The sequence below is a fragment of the Accipiter gentilis genome, chromosome 24 (genome assembly GCF_929443795.1).
Source record: "Accipiter gentilis chromosome 24, bAccGen1.1, whole genome shotgun sequence".
In the NCBI taxonomy this organism is placed as follows: Eukaryota; Metazoa; Chordata; class Aves; order Accipitriformes; family Accipitridae; genus Astur; species Astur gentilis.
The window spans coordinates 16,247,901-16,266,221 of NC_064903.1; the positions used below are offsets into that span (position 1 = coordinate 16,247,901).

General features: G+C 41.0%; 1 protein-coding gene and 1 non-coding gene across 2 annotated transcripts; both read right to left on the reverse strand.

Moving 5' to 3' along the window:
* Positions 1–5,644: 5,644 nt before the first annotated feature.
* Positions 5,645–15,317, reverse strand: PABIR2 (PABIR family member 2). Its single transcript, XM_049827779.1, has 10 exons — positions 14,844–15,317; positions 14,272–14,350; positions 12,871–12,927; positions 12,445–12,488; positions 12,310–12,364; positions 11,982–12,083; positions 10,597–10,685; positions 9,969–10,033; positions 7,474–7,570; positions 5,645–6,394 (listed from the first exon to the last, which is right to left on the reverse strand). The coding sequence occupies exons 1-10, from the start codon at positions 14,957–14,959 to the stop codon at positions 6,244–6,246; spliced, it is 855 nt and encodes a 284-aa protein (XP_049683736.1). The 5' UTR covers positions 14,960–15,317; the 3' UTR covers positions 5,645–6,243.
* On the reverse strand, positions 6,480–6,623 carry LOC126050424 (small nucleolar RNA U109). The gene has a single exon (XR_007509548.1). It is a non-coding gene; the product is annotated as a small nucleolar RNA U109 (small nucleolar RNA).
* Positions 15,318–18,321: the final 3,004 nt, after the last annotated feature.

The following is an 18,321-nucleotide window of genomic DNA, read 5'->3' on the forward strand; positions in this document are numbered from 1 at the left end:
CTCATACATCATAGGCACGGAGGCATTTTTATTCTAGCTCCCCTTTCACATTTATTTTTCTTCCAAATTCTTGGACATTCTGGTCATAAGCAGAGAAGTGTTGACACTTAACTAGGGTTGAGACTGAGCTGCTAAGTTCATGGCAGTAGCTGATTTCTTCCAAAATTTTAGGGGCTTGTAGAGCAAATGCTTTGCTTTGTCAGAGGCCGGATCCAACATTTAGATTTAAATTCTAGACTAGTTAACTTTAGTTACATCGTTTATTCTACTTTGGCCCATAGTTTTTGATGCCACCTGCTTCCTACCTGTGTATTACAGATCCTAACATTTTCATGCTGAACAAATTGTTGACTATGCATTGCATTGATAAACCATTACAGTTCTCATGACAAATTTAAATTGCAAATTATTTGGGGCAAGGAAAATCTTTTTGTTCTAGCACAATAGGGTTTTCATAATCTGCTTTATAAACTACCCCAATACAAATAATAGTCTAGCGCTTCTGCCAACTTACTTAACTTTGGTGAAAGTTCAAAAGTGGTGCGAACTGCGGCAGAATGCAGGAGGTTTCTTTAGGTGATGCAAGGGTTAAACCAGTCAACTTCTGAAAAACACAAATGCATATCATTGTCTCCAAGATTCATTTGGCTCATGTTGTTAAATAGGAGTTACTTCTGTATAAACTATACCCAAATGCCTTGCAGAATTAAAACACAATGGATAATTCTTCCAGAAAACACACATTGCATTATCTGAAAAATAATCAAAAAATCCCAAACTCTATTACACCCCAAAATGAGACACATGCAAAAGTCCACAAGGTCCACCAGGAATTTCACCACAGCCATTTAGTAAGACAGTCAACCTACAGTAATTAACAGCAAATAATAATTGTGTTTGCATAAAAGGTAAAAATCTCATAGCCCTCAGAAACAAGCTAAGGGAGACTAAAGGTGTTAGAATTATTGCATAGTGTAAGATGATGCTTTTTGGACAGAAAGGAACTGCTAGACAGCCTGGTGTCACTAACAGGCCTGTTGAATCACAGGGGACTGTTACTGCGAGCTGTTATTCAGAGACCGAGACAGGCCATGCCCTCTGTTAGAGGTGAACAAAACTTGTGGTCTTTCAGTAATAAGTTCTTATTTTCCAGTAAGGAGAAGTGTTTGGGGGTGAAAGCATATTGGCTTTTGTTGCTGTTACTAATGATATGTTCAAAAGACTACTGCCTGCATTTAAAAAAAGAGCTGGTACCAAACCAGCCGAATTGGTTCACTAAAAATAAGTATTTCTTTGTTCCGTGTTTTCAGTTCTTATTTCTTCTAAAACCCCACAACCTTTTGCGATCACCAAAGCCAACATGCATTCTTTGTTAATAGCAAGAACGTACCTACTTTGCATTTCCAAACTTCATAATGCAAGAACAACAAAACAAATTGCTCCAGATTTAAAAAGAAAATGTTGGCCCTGGCATGCTAATCAGAGGCAAGACTCAAACCCAAGGCCCAATAGGCCCCATATCAAAAGGCTTTAAGATCTAAAAGCAAGTAATAAAAAGCAGCTTTAATGCAAAACGGTTTGGATTGAAACAAGAGACTTCCGTTAAGTGCCCAGTACACTAATAAAAAGGATAGCCTTGAGGTACACGTACAAGTTAAAAGTGGAAGTTGTGTGCGTTTGTATTTATGGGAATGGCAGTGCCAAGCCAGCAGCCCAGTCACTGAAACCCGCTTAACGTGAACGCTCTTCACCCGCAGCAGGAAGCAAACCCAGGCTATCATGCTTAAAACCAGCTCTGCAGCCTATTCACTCCCTCTGAAAACAGACTTGCCCTAAAACAACATCTACTTTTGATTTTAGTCTGATGACAAAGGTCCTAGCCGTGAATTAGATAACCAGCCCTTAAGGAAACCCAACCACCAACCCCCTGCCCTCTCCAAAGGCGGCTAAACCCGAGACAACTGCTACTTTAATTTTGACTGGCAAGCATAGCTCGCTCTTTTGGGATGGTTTGAGCAAAACAGTCCTAGACTTGCCAACAAGGAGTCTTAGCCTCCAAGTTTGAATAGTGTAGACCCTCACGGAAGTCTCAGTTGCTTGAAAAATGCGTTTCTCATTTGAAAATTAGTTGGATAAGCTAGGTCTACATTCAGGGCTAAAACTCGTAATTTATAGTCAAAGGAGCTAGTTACTACATCCTTCTCACTGGGTCATCTGGTACCTTCAGTGACCCATCTTACCGAATTTGCTAAGGATTATTTAACAGATCTCAAGAGAGACTGAAGTATTGAATGGTAGGCAAAGTCCCTCTCCACTTACTATGGACAGTTGCCATTTATATAATAGCCTTGGAATACAAGAGGCAGTTTGTATAGCTCCAAAAATATTTCTTGGCCTTTACTCCAAAAAAGCAAATGAAACAGTCCTATGACTTCATGAAATACTTGAACCCATATTAATGCAAAGCTTTTTATTATGAAGTTACCAGGAAGATTATATGCAGATGAAATTCCTCCAGGAAAAACAAGTTCGTGTCTTTGTTGTCACACAATATATTAGCAGGGTCTACAGATAAGAATGTGAATATTTGCAAAAAATAATTTCCCAAGACTAGTCTATTGTGTTTGCGCACCAGAATACGAGAGTTCCAAATCCGCCTAAGCCTGCTCAAGTTAACCTCTGCATACAGCCCCCAACGTGGTTCTGTCTAGAGAAACGTGCCAAGCTGAAGCACTTCCATTTAAAATTCTAACAACTCAAAATGCTAAAAACATAAGTACTCCATTTTTACCATTACTTTAAAAAAAATAAAATCCCACTTTACTGTTTTTATACAGTATAGCTTTCCTTGTGCATTTCAAGAATGCGTTTTCCAATAAAGTCTGCAGGACTCAGATTTACATCCTCACCCACTGACAGTTTAATTACTTTCATTGTAGGAGAAAGTATTTAATCACATACAGTCAGAAAAACAGCCCCTTAAATACAAGCTTTTGGGCCCATGATCCCCAATTTGAAATTCAATGAAGGAGAATGAAACATGCATACTGTGATCCATTTCCTGATTCAGAACACTTGATATTATCAAAACATACAGAGTTCCACAGCTGACACACACATTTTTCTAAACCATTGGTAAAATCCTTCTAGCATTTTAAGCCCACAAACTGAGGATTCAGCGTGCTTTGGATATGATCTAAAGGCAGTGCTAGTCAATGAGCTGTGCAAAGACCAATATCGTAACGCTGTGCTAATTAACATATTAAAAATAGTCCATCTAAAATGCTGCTTGAATTACGCTGGTATTTGGTGGTATTTTAATTTTTTTCTCAACGGTTACAACGTTAAAGGGAAGTCATCACTGGTGATTCTCAACAACAGATACATAGTAACAGTTCCTTATTTAAAAAAAAGAGGGGGAGGAAAGAGGAATTCTCAGACACTCCTCATGGCAATTTAGCACAAATAAGTCTGGAGAAGTCATAAAAAACAGTTAAGTGTCAATAGTTATCTATTAAAGCTGACTACCAGCACCAGCTGGCCTTCTTCCCTAAACTGGTACCCAATTCATTACAGACAAGACAGTTAACAAATCCAGAAATGCAACTTTTAGTCAGTTGAGTATGCTGTACTAACCTTTACACTGCAGTAAAGACTGATTCTGTAAGCAGCAGCAACTCACATGCAGTTAAGTGCAAACATCAGCTATCAGAGTATTAGAAAACTTAGTTTTAAAATGAACAAGTGGTCTTACAGCTACGTGTGTGAAACAGAACACGGTCCTATTATATTACACAATGACATTCGTTCTGAAACAACAGACAGTGTGTGGGGGGTATTACATATATATTTTATAAAAGAGTAATGTCTTCTGAAGAGTGGAGGGTAGCCAGAACACTAAAAAAAAAAAATAATGCTGTAACAAGACTGAGTATTTGTGCGTTTGCTTTATGAGGCTTACATTCTAATGTTTACAAAGGCCAGCACTTATATAAGACTCTCCACTAACAAACAAATCTGGAATACATCAATTGTACAGGTAAGTCAGCCAAAAATAAGCAATAGCTATGCTCTTCTGTTTTAAGAAAGCATGCAATAGGTTTCCCCCTTCTGCCACCCCTTGTTCAGATTTCTAAAATCACAGTACCAATAAGAGCACAGTATAATGAAACTGGGGCACAGGTAACAGGTTGAATTTTATCACAGACTGTTTATCAATATTTTGCAAATGTAAAAGCAGCCTTCTTTTCGCATCAAGAAGGCAGAGAAGATACAAGCATGAATAAAAAAATAATTAAGCAATTTAAGACATCAAAAATTCAAGAAATAGCACTGTGCATATACAAATAAAATTAACATTCAATACTGTAGAGCTCATTTAAAAATGGCACCAATGGACAATATGTTACAATATGCACATTTATTTGAGGTGGGGAACTAAAGCTCCACAGGTGAAAATGATAATACAAGTAATAGTGCCACTGTCGGCCCATTATGGTACTACTTACAATTTAATGGAAACACTTTTAAAAATAATCTGGTATGTACACATCTTCTGGAAACTCAACGGCTTCTTCAGAACAGAAAAAACTATGGTTCTCCCCCTCCCCTTTTTAGCCAGACAGTATTGCCAGAGATTGTGCTCACTTTTAAAGCACATAATCTTACTTTAAATTCAGTGCTATTTTCTTTCAGAAAGATCAGAAGTTGTACTTTTAGGTAACAAAAGCATTTATGTTACAAACATTCAAAAATGGAAGCTTACGATTCTGGCAGACAATGTTGCGTATTAAATACAAACCAGCCAGCAATTACTGAACATAAAAAACTTATTCAATCATAAAAAAATACTATAATTCATCACCACAGACTTTTTACATAGTTATAAATAATAAATAGCATAACACAGTAGATTACAAACGGATTTATTTTGCCCCGTTAAAGTCTTTAAAAAGTAAAATATCTATTGTCTTACCTCAGACTGACCAAGGTACTGTATCTAGACTACTCATAGCTCAAATATAACTCCTTAGCCAAACGATTTGCAGAGCTCGTATTCAATCCAAACTTTTAAGTCTTTCCTTAAAAATCGAATGTTCATTTAGCTGCTTGCCCTGCTCATGACCACCAACAAAGGTACAAACGCTGCACACAGCAGCTGCAAAGGGAATTACTTTGGCTGCCATCTCACAGCAGAGTTGGGACTGCCCACAGCACCTTGCAACGGAGCACACATCTTGTAAAGAAACACTAAGGAAAGCAGCATCGACGACAGATTCTGGTAAGCACTCTACAAACAAGCTGTACACAAAGGACTTTTCCCACCCACCCCTCTGGTTTACATTCCGTAATTTTGTAACAATGTCCCCTAAGGCACAAAAATACCTATGACCTCAATGCCACAGGAGACATCGATGGTGCCATACACGGTTCTCCTACACAGTAGTTTAAATAAACTTAGTTATCTGCACTGTATGTCTTGGATCGAGGCGTGGATTAGTTTTCCTTGGCCAAACCTTGCTGAATATTGACCTTATTTCATATAATCCGTAGGATAAAGGATCTGGGGAGAGAACTATGCAGCTACTTGAATCGTGTTCGTGGAGTATTGTTATTTCTTCACTGATGGCAAATGCGCCAGTCATTAGTAATTTTGTTGTGGTCTTTTTTTTTTTTTTTTTTAATGTAATAGAGTGATATTTCCACACCCACTCTGGTCTTCTGTAATAAAAATGACTAGCAGCACTAAGAAAAGATTTTTTTCTCCATTCCATAAGAGAATTCAAAGCTAGTGACTGAAAAAAAGCAAGGAGATTAGTTTTACTCAATGGTAGAAGTGCCAGAGAATAAATTAGTATTTTCAAATCCTTCCAAACCAAATTCTTTCCCTAGACATAGTGACCACCATAACGATAGAAGTATTCTCCTAAAAATTGCAACACTAATAGGTAGATACCTATTCTCGGAATCAAAAAGTGTATGCAAGTTCCTGAAAGCAAAAAGTTAGTATAATCTGAGCAGACATCTTGTTTAAAAAATAAATTTGCAAAACCAGACATTAATATGGTCTACAATGTCCATTAAATGGATAAATCAAAATCACTGGAAAGTCGCCAAGGATTAGTTACAATAATTTTTCCTTTTCATAATCCTTGTGTTAATGGTTCAAGGATCAGAGTTCGTTTCTCTGTACAGGTGTACAGTAAGGGAACAGCACAGCCGGACACTGACTCAGAACTTAAGTCACTTAGGTGAGAGATCATCCATCAAAATGAATGAAGAGCATGAATTTGAGCATGTTACTGGAGACTCTGTGGTTATGCTGCCTTTAGTCAGTGAATCAGAGGAAGAGCCAACACTGCTGCTACTCCCATCAAGAATATCTGAAGACAGGCTGGGGAAACAGAAAAAAGGTCATTTAGTAACACAGGCATGACGACTTTTTGTACAAAGCTGATGTACTTTTGCCTTTGTAGAGAAGATGTAGGAGACCTATACTACCACTCAGTCTTTACTGCAAGACTGGCAGCCCTGAAGACTCCTTGTTTTCTGTAGCATGTTATATATATATTCATGCTCCTTATGGGAATGAGGAGCAGAATTATTTCTTTTTTAACATGCAGAATAAATTATGACTCTGATTTTAATCAGTCTCAGAAAGGAGGTGACAATTAATGAGGATAAAACCTTACAAGGTTATAGGAAAGTAATAATAAGAATCTAATCAGCAATGCAGCAAAGATGTCATTAATTAGCTAGTATGTTCTTTAATGTTGCACTACTCAAAGCAAGATCTGGAAGCCTACTTTTCCCTTCTAGTTGGATTTTGAAGTCTTGATACAATATTCAGAGCACATAAATTGATTCTTTTGCAATTTAGCTGGAAGGAACACGAGGAAAATATTTCTAGGCAGTTTTAAGTCTGTTGGTAAACTGAAATTATAGTAATACAGAGTTGATATTTTAGAATACTTAGTATCTGACTCGACAAAAAAAACCTCAGCTTTTTATGATCGTAATATAGAAAGGAGACAGACTATAACACAAAAATCATGAATGTATCAACGTGAACTATGTAACTGCAGTAAGTATTCACACACACATTTTCTAAGTATTCAGATAAGTACCCCAGATACTATATGACCACTACCTACAACATACTGAAATGACAAAGCATCTTTTAATGCAAAATAACTTTGCTTATGAACCAACAGGGATTTGTAACAATTATATACCCAGCATAAAAGCTTCGATTAAAAAAAAAAAATCTAGGCTAGAGGCTCCTCAGGAAGAATTGATCAAAGGAGCAGGAACATTGTCACACTATACTACCACAGGAATAGTCCCCAGTAATATGCATACACAAGCTATACACAAAGTATTTTTTTCTGGAAAAAAACAAACAAAACAAGAAAGCTTTCGATAAATGCACGTTCCCTATTTTGGCATTTCAGGGCACATGAAATATTTTACCATGAACTGAGATCTGTCAGATGTGTAACATCTGGAGAAAGCATGTTGGTTGTTCCTTGAAAAAGTCTCTTTGGCTGACTTTCAGTTTCCATTTCACCTAAGGAAAATAGTGCAAATAATCAAATTCACTTGAGTCTCTGGAACGTCCATTTAATATTTATCTATTGTAAAAGAGAGGTTTGTCCCACAACAGAGCAAGGTTGCATTTGTAACGCAAGTCCTCTAATTTAGCCAACCGAGCACTTCGGTAAGACATTAATTTGATGCTAGCTGTTGTTTAACCATCCAGTCCATCCTTAACTAATGCTTCAGCAGTATCCAAGGGGCTACAGTGATCTCAAAGACATAAAACTAGGCACTTGCTACTTGGACTACAATCAGACAAAATAATCTAAACCAAACCAATTACTGTGACTTAACTTTAAGTAGGCAGTTGAGATGAGGCAACTGACATAAGCCAAAATACGGAGATTAAAATTCTTAGTGATTATGAAAATAGGAATGCCAGCTTAGTTCACAGTTTCACCCTCCTGTGTACAGCAAATTCTGATGCATATGTACACTTTTACAGAAAAGCTGAACAGAAAAAATGGGCATGCGTATGCATTTTCACTTACTCATCATGGATCAGACTATCTTTGTACCTGTAATCGTCTACTGACATTAAAAGATTAAACATGATGAGGAGAATTCATATAATCTGTTTAGTATAATCTGCCCTGAGAATGAACTAGCTCATTAATAGCTTCTGTACAATAGACATGTTTGGAAATATCATGAACTTGCCAATAACAAGCTTAAAAAAAGAAAACCCTCTCAGCTACAGTATATTTTTATTTTGGCAACAAAAACATATGAAATGGGAATACATTTTCTGGCTTTTTACCCACACTTCACAGCAATTGTGGTGTGAGAAAAGCCGACAGAGGTTAAGCATTATAGACAACCAGTATATATTAATATGTTATGGAAGAGAATTATACCACCACTTATTTTATAAAAGACTGATAACCTCCCCCCCCAAATTTCCTATTTTCCTTTAGCTCACAGGGATACATTCACTTCTTTGAAGTGAAGGAATAACACCTTCTATCAAGCAGAATGGGCAAAAAACATTTATAAAATACTTGGGTCTTATGAAAAAATGAAGAAAACCCAAACCACCAACTTTGGTAACTCTTCTGCCACTCGAAATTTCACAAAGACAAATCTGCACTGCTACAACACATTGCACAGTCTACCACTATTAATTCCCTATAGCAGTGAAATGTTCTTCAGTGCATTGTTTCCTTCCCCCCCACATATCATGGTAACAAATTGACACCATGTCCCATCTGCAGAATATGAACCATAAAGCTACCACTAAAATTCAGAAAATAACAGGATTATGTATTTAGGAAAAGAAATTAGGTTCATTTAAATGGATTAGATGGTTTAGAATTAAGTAACATTTTGAAAATTCCTTGAAATTTCAAGTAAAAAAGGCAAACTCTTATCTCTACTTTGTAAAAGATGCTCCACAAGAAGACATGGATAGGGTGAGGAAAGCCTGCCCTTTACCTGCACTGTTCCTAATACAATCTGTGTAAAGCTATTGTAAAACCTCTTAAGTAAAACAACGCAGTATGAATACCTATTCCCTATTGATCATTGAGCTTAATAAACTTTTGTTCAATTTTTAATGCCTCTAAAATTCACAGAAAACAACAGCCAAGATAGAATTGGCATCTATGAGAAAATTACTTTCTCTCCCCTGTCAATTCAATATAAATTCGACAACATTCTTTATCTGATAGGACAAGCAGTCCTAAAAAAACAATAAACAGTAACTTTTCTCAAAGGCTAAATATAAGTCTTGTAAAATAAGAGGACATGCTTTTGGTGCAGTTAAGAATGCCTAAGTTTAAAAAAAAATATGCAGAAAGAATAAGCATAGCTAGAGGCACACTTGTAAATATCTCAATCTTACAGTTCTGCTATGGAGACTTGTTCTGGGATGTAATTTGAATATCCTTAACATGAAATACTTCCAGGAAAGAATGCAGTTTTCCCCCTTCAGGAGGAAAGGGCACTGATCTATTCCATTTCTCTAAACACTCACCTTCTGAACTTTCAGAGTAAAAACAAACATTCAGTACTAAGTTTAGAAGATACTGCATGATAAGCAACATTCCTAAGATGATCTGAAGGGTGTGCACCATACAGTGGTACTCTTAGGAATGTCAGGGCTTACGAATATTCATAACATTTAATTTCATGTGTAATAAAGTTTGCCTCTTTCAAGCAGTAGCTGCTTCTAAAGTTTTTCATCCTTGTGTTTTAGACTAGCTACTTTACATCGTATTTTCAAGTTACAATGGGCAAATTCCAGTTCACCGTGGATACAAGTGCATTATATTTACAGAACAACAACAAAAAATATGGGAGAGAGAGAAATGTATCCAGCTGCAAAACTACATCCTTATTAAAACATCTGATAATGTAAACACACATACCTTTTCTTTTAATGGGGCCGAGAACACTGGGCCTGATACAGTTGATTGGACTTTGACTCCTCCTGCTAGAGAGAGAGTACTGATACTCAGTCAGGCCTATAAAGGTTCCAAGTCTGAACATCACCATACCTACCATCAAATCAACACAACCACATCATATGAGACGTTCTTTAAAACTATTCCTGCACAGCTGGAACACTTAGGGAATGTAAATACATAGATAACAAAGAAACGCTGCCTGTTAGAGCAGATTATCTGCCACACACATGTAGTAAATTTTCTAGGGTTTTCTCCTTCCCTTAGTGCATCACATCCTCATTTCAATCCACATCTAAATCGTGTGTAGTATTGTATAAAATTGATAGGCTGACAAAGTTAATAAAATTCATTTGAAGTACCTCGGAATTTCCCCACAAGTTACCAAGTGTAGTTTAAACTTGACACAGGCTCCTATAAAGCTACCTACCATTGGTAAAGGTTGAACTTTCAGAGCATTTTTATGTGGCAATACTTCAGTTATTGTAAAACTAAAGCCTCTTTTAATGCCTTAACATCAGCTTTAACTGATCTTTGTGCTAGCCTTGGAATTTAAGCCAATGTATACCTGTTACTTGCAGATGTTACTTACTTGGAGAATCGCCTTGTTGGACTGGGAATAGGACTTGGAGGTAATCCATTACTGCTCACAAACATTTGCAATGATGGTGAAAAACATTGCTGCAGAAAAAGTCACATTAAGATGCTTCAGAATTTCCTTGTAAACACTCAGGTGTTTCACCCCACCCTCCAAACAAAACATCCCCAGCTAAAGAAAAGCTAGTAACAGAATAAGGCAGACTTAATCAAACACAATCTTAGAAGCATTAAAATTTAACTTGCAAAAATACACTGGCTAATGCAATACTGCTCAGATTAACCTAAAATTCAAACCCACAAGAAATCTGAAATTGAAATAGACACTGTTTTCTCAATAAGACAGTTGTTTCTGTTCTACTGTTACATTTAGAAGCAGCAGTACAGTACTCAGGGCTTACTTCTTTCAAGGAGCTTGTTAAACAAGTTGAGTTTACTCAAAATACATCTGACTTGAAAATTTAACACAATACTCCAGAGTAGAACAGAGTATTTAGCTCTGCGGTTCTGCAGCTAATCTAAGCTTAGCCCATGAATGCCCATAGCGAAGCACAAAAATGTTTCTGTCAAGTTATCTACTACTGCTTTACAGTCGTGATTCCAAAGGTAGGACCAGCTGTCAGCATCAGTGTTATACTAGGAACACATTTACCCAGCACTAGCATGTGGCTGTTCCGTGCATCAATAGTCGTAAGAGGCATGCAATAAAATAGTAACAGTACAAAAGCACAACCACAAAAGAGGGTGAAAACAAGGTCACGCAGCCCATCTTTAAACACAGTTGCGAGTTTCTCCGTGCTACATTTCAGTTCTCCAGTCCTCACTAGAAAAAGTAGTTTATCCACCTCTTCCCTTTCTCCAGCATCTGCCATCAGTCTTCAGTGCAAGTTCAGCACACTCAAGTCCTTCTTCACAGTGAGTTTATGCCTTCCTTTCCATAACTGATGGACATATTTTCATCCTCACCACCACACAGATTGCCTACACTTTTACCCTACACATACAAAACATTCCAATTTTGGTGCTTCTTCCCCAGCAACCCCCCAATTACACAGCTGAAGATCATGTCCAAATCTGATTACCCTAATGACCTCTTCCAGCTTCCCTGGAACCAGAATCCTAACTCATCCAAGCACTGCACAAAGAGCAGCAACTGAAAATATTCAGTGTGACAGAACTGGCACACTGCTTAAACTGTGCAGGCTATAAGATGGCAAGCATCTGATTCTTAGAAACCAACAAAATGTGGGTTTGGGGGGGGTTGTTGTTGTTTGGTTTTTTTTAAACTATCAAACAATTTGTGAAGTTACATGTCTTCACAGTTCACCTTGGTCTCAAATTCTAAAATGTTCTCTCATTTTGATATTCCACTTATCCTACCTTTCCTATCCCTCTTGTTGGTGAAGGTGCAGGAGAAACTGGAATGAAGTCTATTCTCTTTGGGGAGGAAGATTTCTCAGACTTGTCCAAGTCATTGTCGCTCTGTAAATACAAGGTTTCAGACTTAACGCTGGCACAGAACATTACCTTAGAATCCAAGGCACAACCGTCTAATGAAAGGTCATCGGGCCAAATGCACAAAACAGCCAAAGCAGATGAACTTAAGTTCTTCATAAATGATTTTCACAGTTAACTCCTCTCTTTCCCTTAAATTCATCAGCTGAGTGTAAAAGGAGAATTAAATAGGAAACATCTATAAAGAGATTACCAGGCTCAAGCTTTCCTCCCATGACTGGCTTATCTGCATTGCTGTTTGCACTTCCCTAGAATACAAAAAATCCCATCAGTAGCTACAAAGAGGATAACTCTGGCTATTTTATCATCTTGTTTCAGTAACACTCACCTTTCGTGTGCTGCTTCTCTGTTCATTAAATCCACTCCTTCCTCCTGCAGGAGATAAATGTCATAAGTTTTCCCGTAATGTTTGATTCATCACAGGTACTTGCAATAACACTCGTGATTCAATCATTTGCTATTAGAATTGAAATATGAACAGTAGGACCACTCCAGAAAGAAGAGGTTGCTACCAGCCCAGCTCACCATTTCTCTTGAATGAAAAAAAACACTTCAAAAATGCAAGGTACTTTAAACACAACAACAATAAGCCTTGCAAGGACACTTCCTTGTTGAAATTAAGTCTTAAAAAAAGACTGTTTCCTCTAGTACTTGAAAAACTCAATAGGAAAGAAACTCCCATTAGGTACATACTTCAATATTATATAATGTTTTTCATTCTGTTACTAAACATACAGATAAAAACTACACTTACCCTTCTGATCTGATGAAGTCGGCTACTAGGAATACGAATAGGAGATGATGACAACAACTGAAAAAAGTGACAGCCAATATGATTAAATCACACATCAACAGCTTGCATGCATCCTATTTACCATCACCTACATTCTTAGTGAATTAAAAATGAGCTGTACAACTACACGCAGATGACTCAAATAATGTTGCAAAAAGAAAACACTGACCTTCAAGAGAAAAGACTTGTTTTACCACTTACAAATTCATTCTATCACTCAGCAAGTGGCACAGATCTCAGACTTGCAAGCAGACACTGCTTACCATCTCAAATACACAAATAGCTATATATGCCATTTAGACAAGTGAGGTATTATAAATGGAACTACGAACGTTATACAATTCCCTACTGCCTAAAGACAGACAACAAACTTGTGTTCTAACTTATTCAACCAGTTGGCTATTATAAAGGAGAAATCTCAATGTTTCAGCTCAGCCTTGAACAACACTCCCCAAAACTTTACTTTTGCAATTTTTCAATTGCATATAGTTTTATGCATCTAATTGCTCTGGAACTTTGGCTACCACCACATACATATGGGCCAACAGTTCCCACTCCGGATGCCCATGTGTCTGCTGAAACACCTACTGATTTAGGTTTCAAAATTTTGGATTCTTACTCTTAAAAAATCTATGACAGAAGATTTTAAACTAAAATTACATTTCACTTTTTCTGAACAGAAGACATAGAAGAAACCTCTTTCAGGACTTTTAAGCTCTACAGGTTTTGAGGAAAGCAACGCTTAATCTTTACTACGCCCTAATGAGAAAGGAAAATTTTAGTGAAAAACAGCATATAGACCCTGAGTTGACAAGGGAAGGGTGAAAAAAAAGAAATGCAACATCTTTGAAAAGTTAAACAACCGCAGTACTGTATGCTGCCAGACTTACATAGCAGAGGGCAGAATATCACCCACCAAATGAATTCCCCTTCTTTAAATGATTTTCTAACGTCTAGCACTCAACATTGTGACAAGAGCAGCCACGTCAAACAAACAGGTCAACGAAGACTTGTGAGTCTTTCTTCCATTTTTACAACAAATAAAACACCCTTACAAGACTTTTACTTGTGACAGCAGTTTTCTCTTTCAACCCATGGTCAGGTCCAAATTAACTTTCAGGCTGTACTTAATACTGGGAATTAGACACAGCTTCAGCTCCTGTTGTCTTCTTGGGGACATACAGTTAATATACCAGTATTATCTCACTGCAGGTTGCAGTTACAGGTGAAAAAAAAATGCATATTCTGCAGCCTGGAAGCTTGCTAGGATGCTTAGTGCACATACAAATCAAGTCTAACTTCATTTCTCCAGCCCTATTATTTCTTGTTAGGGGTAAATAGAACATGCTTAAGATTCCTTACCATACTGTGGCGGCTCATAACTGTTGTACTGTTCCTGCGAGTTCGCAACACGTAAGGCTGAAAGACCTGCGAGTTGTCACTGGAGGGGGTAAAAAAAAAAAGAAGAAAAGTTTTGTGAACAACTTCCTAAGGCGTGCTTTACTTAAAAACTACACAGCCCAGTCTCCAGCGCACTGGAAACATCCATCTTATTTCAGGAGAAGCACCACGTTCCCGGAGGCAGCCCAGCCAGCTCTCTCCCCCGGCCAGCCTGCGGGGGTCCGCGCAGGGCGGGTCCGCGCAGGGCGGCCCCGCAGTTACACCAATAACTCGCCGCCTTGACTCGAGCCTCAAGCCGAGCAACAAGCCGCACGTTTCAGAGGCCTGCACCGCGCCCCAGCCACGGCGCAGGGAGAGCGGGGGGCCCGCAGCGAGCCCGGCCCGGCAGCGGGGCTGCGGCGGAGGCGGCCCGTGCTGCTCGAGCAGCCGAGCCCCGCCGGGCAGGCCGCTCCCGGGGCGGGCCCCGCTGCCGCCGGCGGGGCTCCGGGGCCCGGCGCCGCGGGCCGGGCCGGGCCGGGGCGGTCGGCGCTCACCTGAGCCCGTGGATGAGGGGGGCGCTGTTCGATCGCCTCAGGCCGCCCCCGTCGCTCGGGGCCGCGGCGCTCCCCGGCGGCAGCTCCAGGTCCAGCTCCATTTTCTCCTGAGCCATCGCGGCGGCGGCGGCGGCTCCAGCGGCGGCTCCGGCTCCTCCCGCTCCGCCGCGACGCCCATTCACTGCCGGCGGCCGCAGCGGCTCCTCATGCCGCCGCTGCCCCCGGCCAGGCGCGGCGCGGCCGCCCCTACAGGCCCCGCGGGCGGCGCCGCAGGCAGAGTCCGGGGGCGCGCCGGGCCCGGCGAGGGGGGCGGCCCCAGCAGCGCCCCATGCCGGGGGCGGCCCGGGGGGCGGCCCCTGCTTCCCCCACCCGCGCTCGCCGACCGACGAGCTCGACGATGCCGCTGACGGTGCCGGTGCCGCCGCCTCCTCCTCCACAGGGGAGCGAGCGCCTCGGCCCGGACACCCCCCCGCGCCCGCCGCCGCCGCCGCCGCCGCCGCCGCCCAGCGCGCAGGCGCGGGAAAGCGGGCGGAGGCAAAGCTGCCCGCCTTCCACGGCGCATGCGCCCTGCAACCGCATCCCGCCACCGCGCATGCCGACGAGGCCGGCATCGGGCCCGAGCGGCAGCCTCGGCTGCGTCCGGACTCCCGACAGGCTCCGGCGCGGGAGCGCGCGCTGACTGGCCGGCGGGGCAGGGCGTGTGTTTTGAAACGCTACAATGGGCGCCGAGACGAGCCCGGCGGGGGCGGGGCCCGGCGGGGCGGGCGCGCCGGTTCGAGTCCCGCGGCTGCCAGAACGAGCCCCGGTGTGCTCTTAACGGGCCGGGGGCCGAGCTGGGGTCGTGCCCTCCCCGGTCTGGCCCACGGGGGGAGCGTCCCGCTCTTCAGCTTCCATCACGCGGCCTTTTCCGGTGTTTGCTCTCAGTTTGGTTTTGCTGCTGAAGAACACGCTGAGCTTTTAGGGAGCCGCGAGAATGCGAGCCTCTGCGCCGTTTTCCGAAAACTGGCGTGAAGTTCGTTGTGAGACGCATCATTCTAGTTCTTGGCTGCGTTTCGGTTTTGGACCGACTGTTACCAAGTGATCAAAGCACCTAAGTTTGTGCTTACTGATTTTTATTTTCTGTAGTAACAATTACAACACGCACATTTGTCTCCCACCTGCAGGGGGTCTTCAGGGTCTTTACCAGCACCAAACTTATAAAGGTTTTCATTTTCTCCTGGGAAACAGCAATTCGAGTGCTAGGTACAGAAACAGTTAAGATGGAAAAATTAGGACTTTTCATCATTTTAACTTTCTTAAGTGAGAACACGGCTATACGAATTACTCTCTTGCTTCAAAATGATCAATGGTAGATGTTCCTAGGTAAGCGAGTACAACTATTGCTTATACAGGTTGCTCTTCGTTATGGTACCTCCTTGCATTTTTTGTTAATCAAGACTGACCCGAGTGTATTCCATTTTTCTACCTTCAGAGACAGCGCGTTATGTCTCATCAGCTGTTTTTGTTGATGCTCACATTTCTTGCGTTATGCTGACACTACTAGTGTCCTGGTTTTGGCTGGAATAAAGTTAATTTTCTTCTTAGTAGCTGGTACAGTGCTGTGTTTTGGATTTAATGTGAGAAGAATGTTGATAACACAATGATGTTTTCAGTTGTTGCTAAGCAGTGTTTATGCTAAGTCAAGGACTTTTCAGCTTCTCATACTGCCCTGCCAGCAGAGGCTGGGGGTGCACAAGAAACTGGGAGGGGACGCAGAACGGACATCTGACCCAAATGGAGCCAAAGGGGTATTCCATACCATATGATGTCATGCCCAGTATATAAACTGGGGGAGTTGGCTGGGGGCACCACGGCTCAGAGATTGGCTGGACATCAGTCCGCAGGTGGTGAGCAATTTTATTGTGCCTCACTTGTTTTGTACATTCTATTGTTATTCATAATGTTTCCCCTTCCTTTTCTGTCCTATTAAACTGTCTTTATCTCAACCCACAAGTTTTACTTTTTCCCCGATTCTGTCCCCCATCCCACTGGGTGGGGGGGAGTGAGCGAGCGGCTGTGTGGTGCTTAGTTGTCAGCTGGGGTTAAAACATGACAGTTAGGTACCTGAAAGGATTTAACAGGCCCATGATTACATTTTAAATATTTTCAGGATTTTTCAGCATGTATTTATATTGAAAAACCTGGAGACAAAATTCCTTGTCTTGTATTACATTCACAGTCCCGTACCAGTGCTTACACTATGATATATCGCAGCCGGTAATGACCCCTTTTTGCGAGATGATACAGAATGGCCATCTCCTCCAAAGATAAACAAGGTAAATAACCTAAAACTCTATTTTGCTTGATTTCTCATCATTAGGGGAAAATTAAGATCTGTTGCTGCAAAAGGAAAAGGCTGTTTACCACCTCTCACTGCCACCATTCACTAAAAGCAACGCCACAGTTTTGAGCTTTAATAGAAAACTGGCACCATTCTCCTTGTCTAGCGCTTCAGCACAAGCATTTTGTACGACAGCTGGAGAGTGCCCAAAAGGCAATTCAAGTGACGGTATCTAGCAAAACTCCTAGCCCTGAACGGAAATCGATTCACATGTATGTTGGCTCTGGTAATACAAAAGCCACCTGCAAAATCTGACTACATCACCAAGCTATGTAGATCTTACTATCTATTATTATTGTAGAGTTATGATATCATGTCCTTGCCATGACGGACAGCAAAAAGCTTTAAATGCTATGTACCAGGATACTGTTAAGGAAAAAGTCAACAATATCCAAAACGTGGCCAAGAGCTCAAAACCATCTGCTTCACATACTCAAATTTTTCAGTGCCAGGAACCGACACATCAACTTACTACCTGCCCAGGGTTTACTATAGCTAAGAGAACCTTAATGGGGCTATATATACAAGAGAAAGTAGGGACTGTCAAGGTGACCCTCAAAGGCCCAACAAGGGTATTGAGGCAGAGAAAAGGAGTTGTGGCTGTGAGACAGTGAGCTATGGAATAGAATGAGGGGAAAGATGGAAATGAGGAAACGACAAAGACCTGAATTAGAGAAACAGCACAAATGACCATGGCAACAGGGATTAAGAAAGGGGAGAATATGTTAAACAGAGCCTTGGGAGGTTACAGGTGAAGGATGGAGATTCAAAGTGTAGGAGGCTGGGAGAATGAGCTAGGCGGGTACTGTCATACAGAGGGACTGGTGGGCATAAAGTTATGGTGTGAATGATGATGTGAGAGATATTTGATAGTATCAAGGAAATATCCCTGTGGGTGAAATAAACACAGCCACTCAAAGTTACAAAATGCCATCAGCCTTAGACAAATTAGTAAGCATGTGACCCGTGAAAAAAATGTTTTAGCTATCTATTATCTACCTTTCTTCTCTGGTTATTTTTGTTCTTAAAGACGGCTTGAAAATCTCACCTGGAATATAAACTGATGAAGAGATGTCTGGGCCTGCGAAGAACCATCAG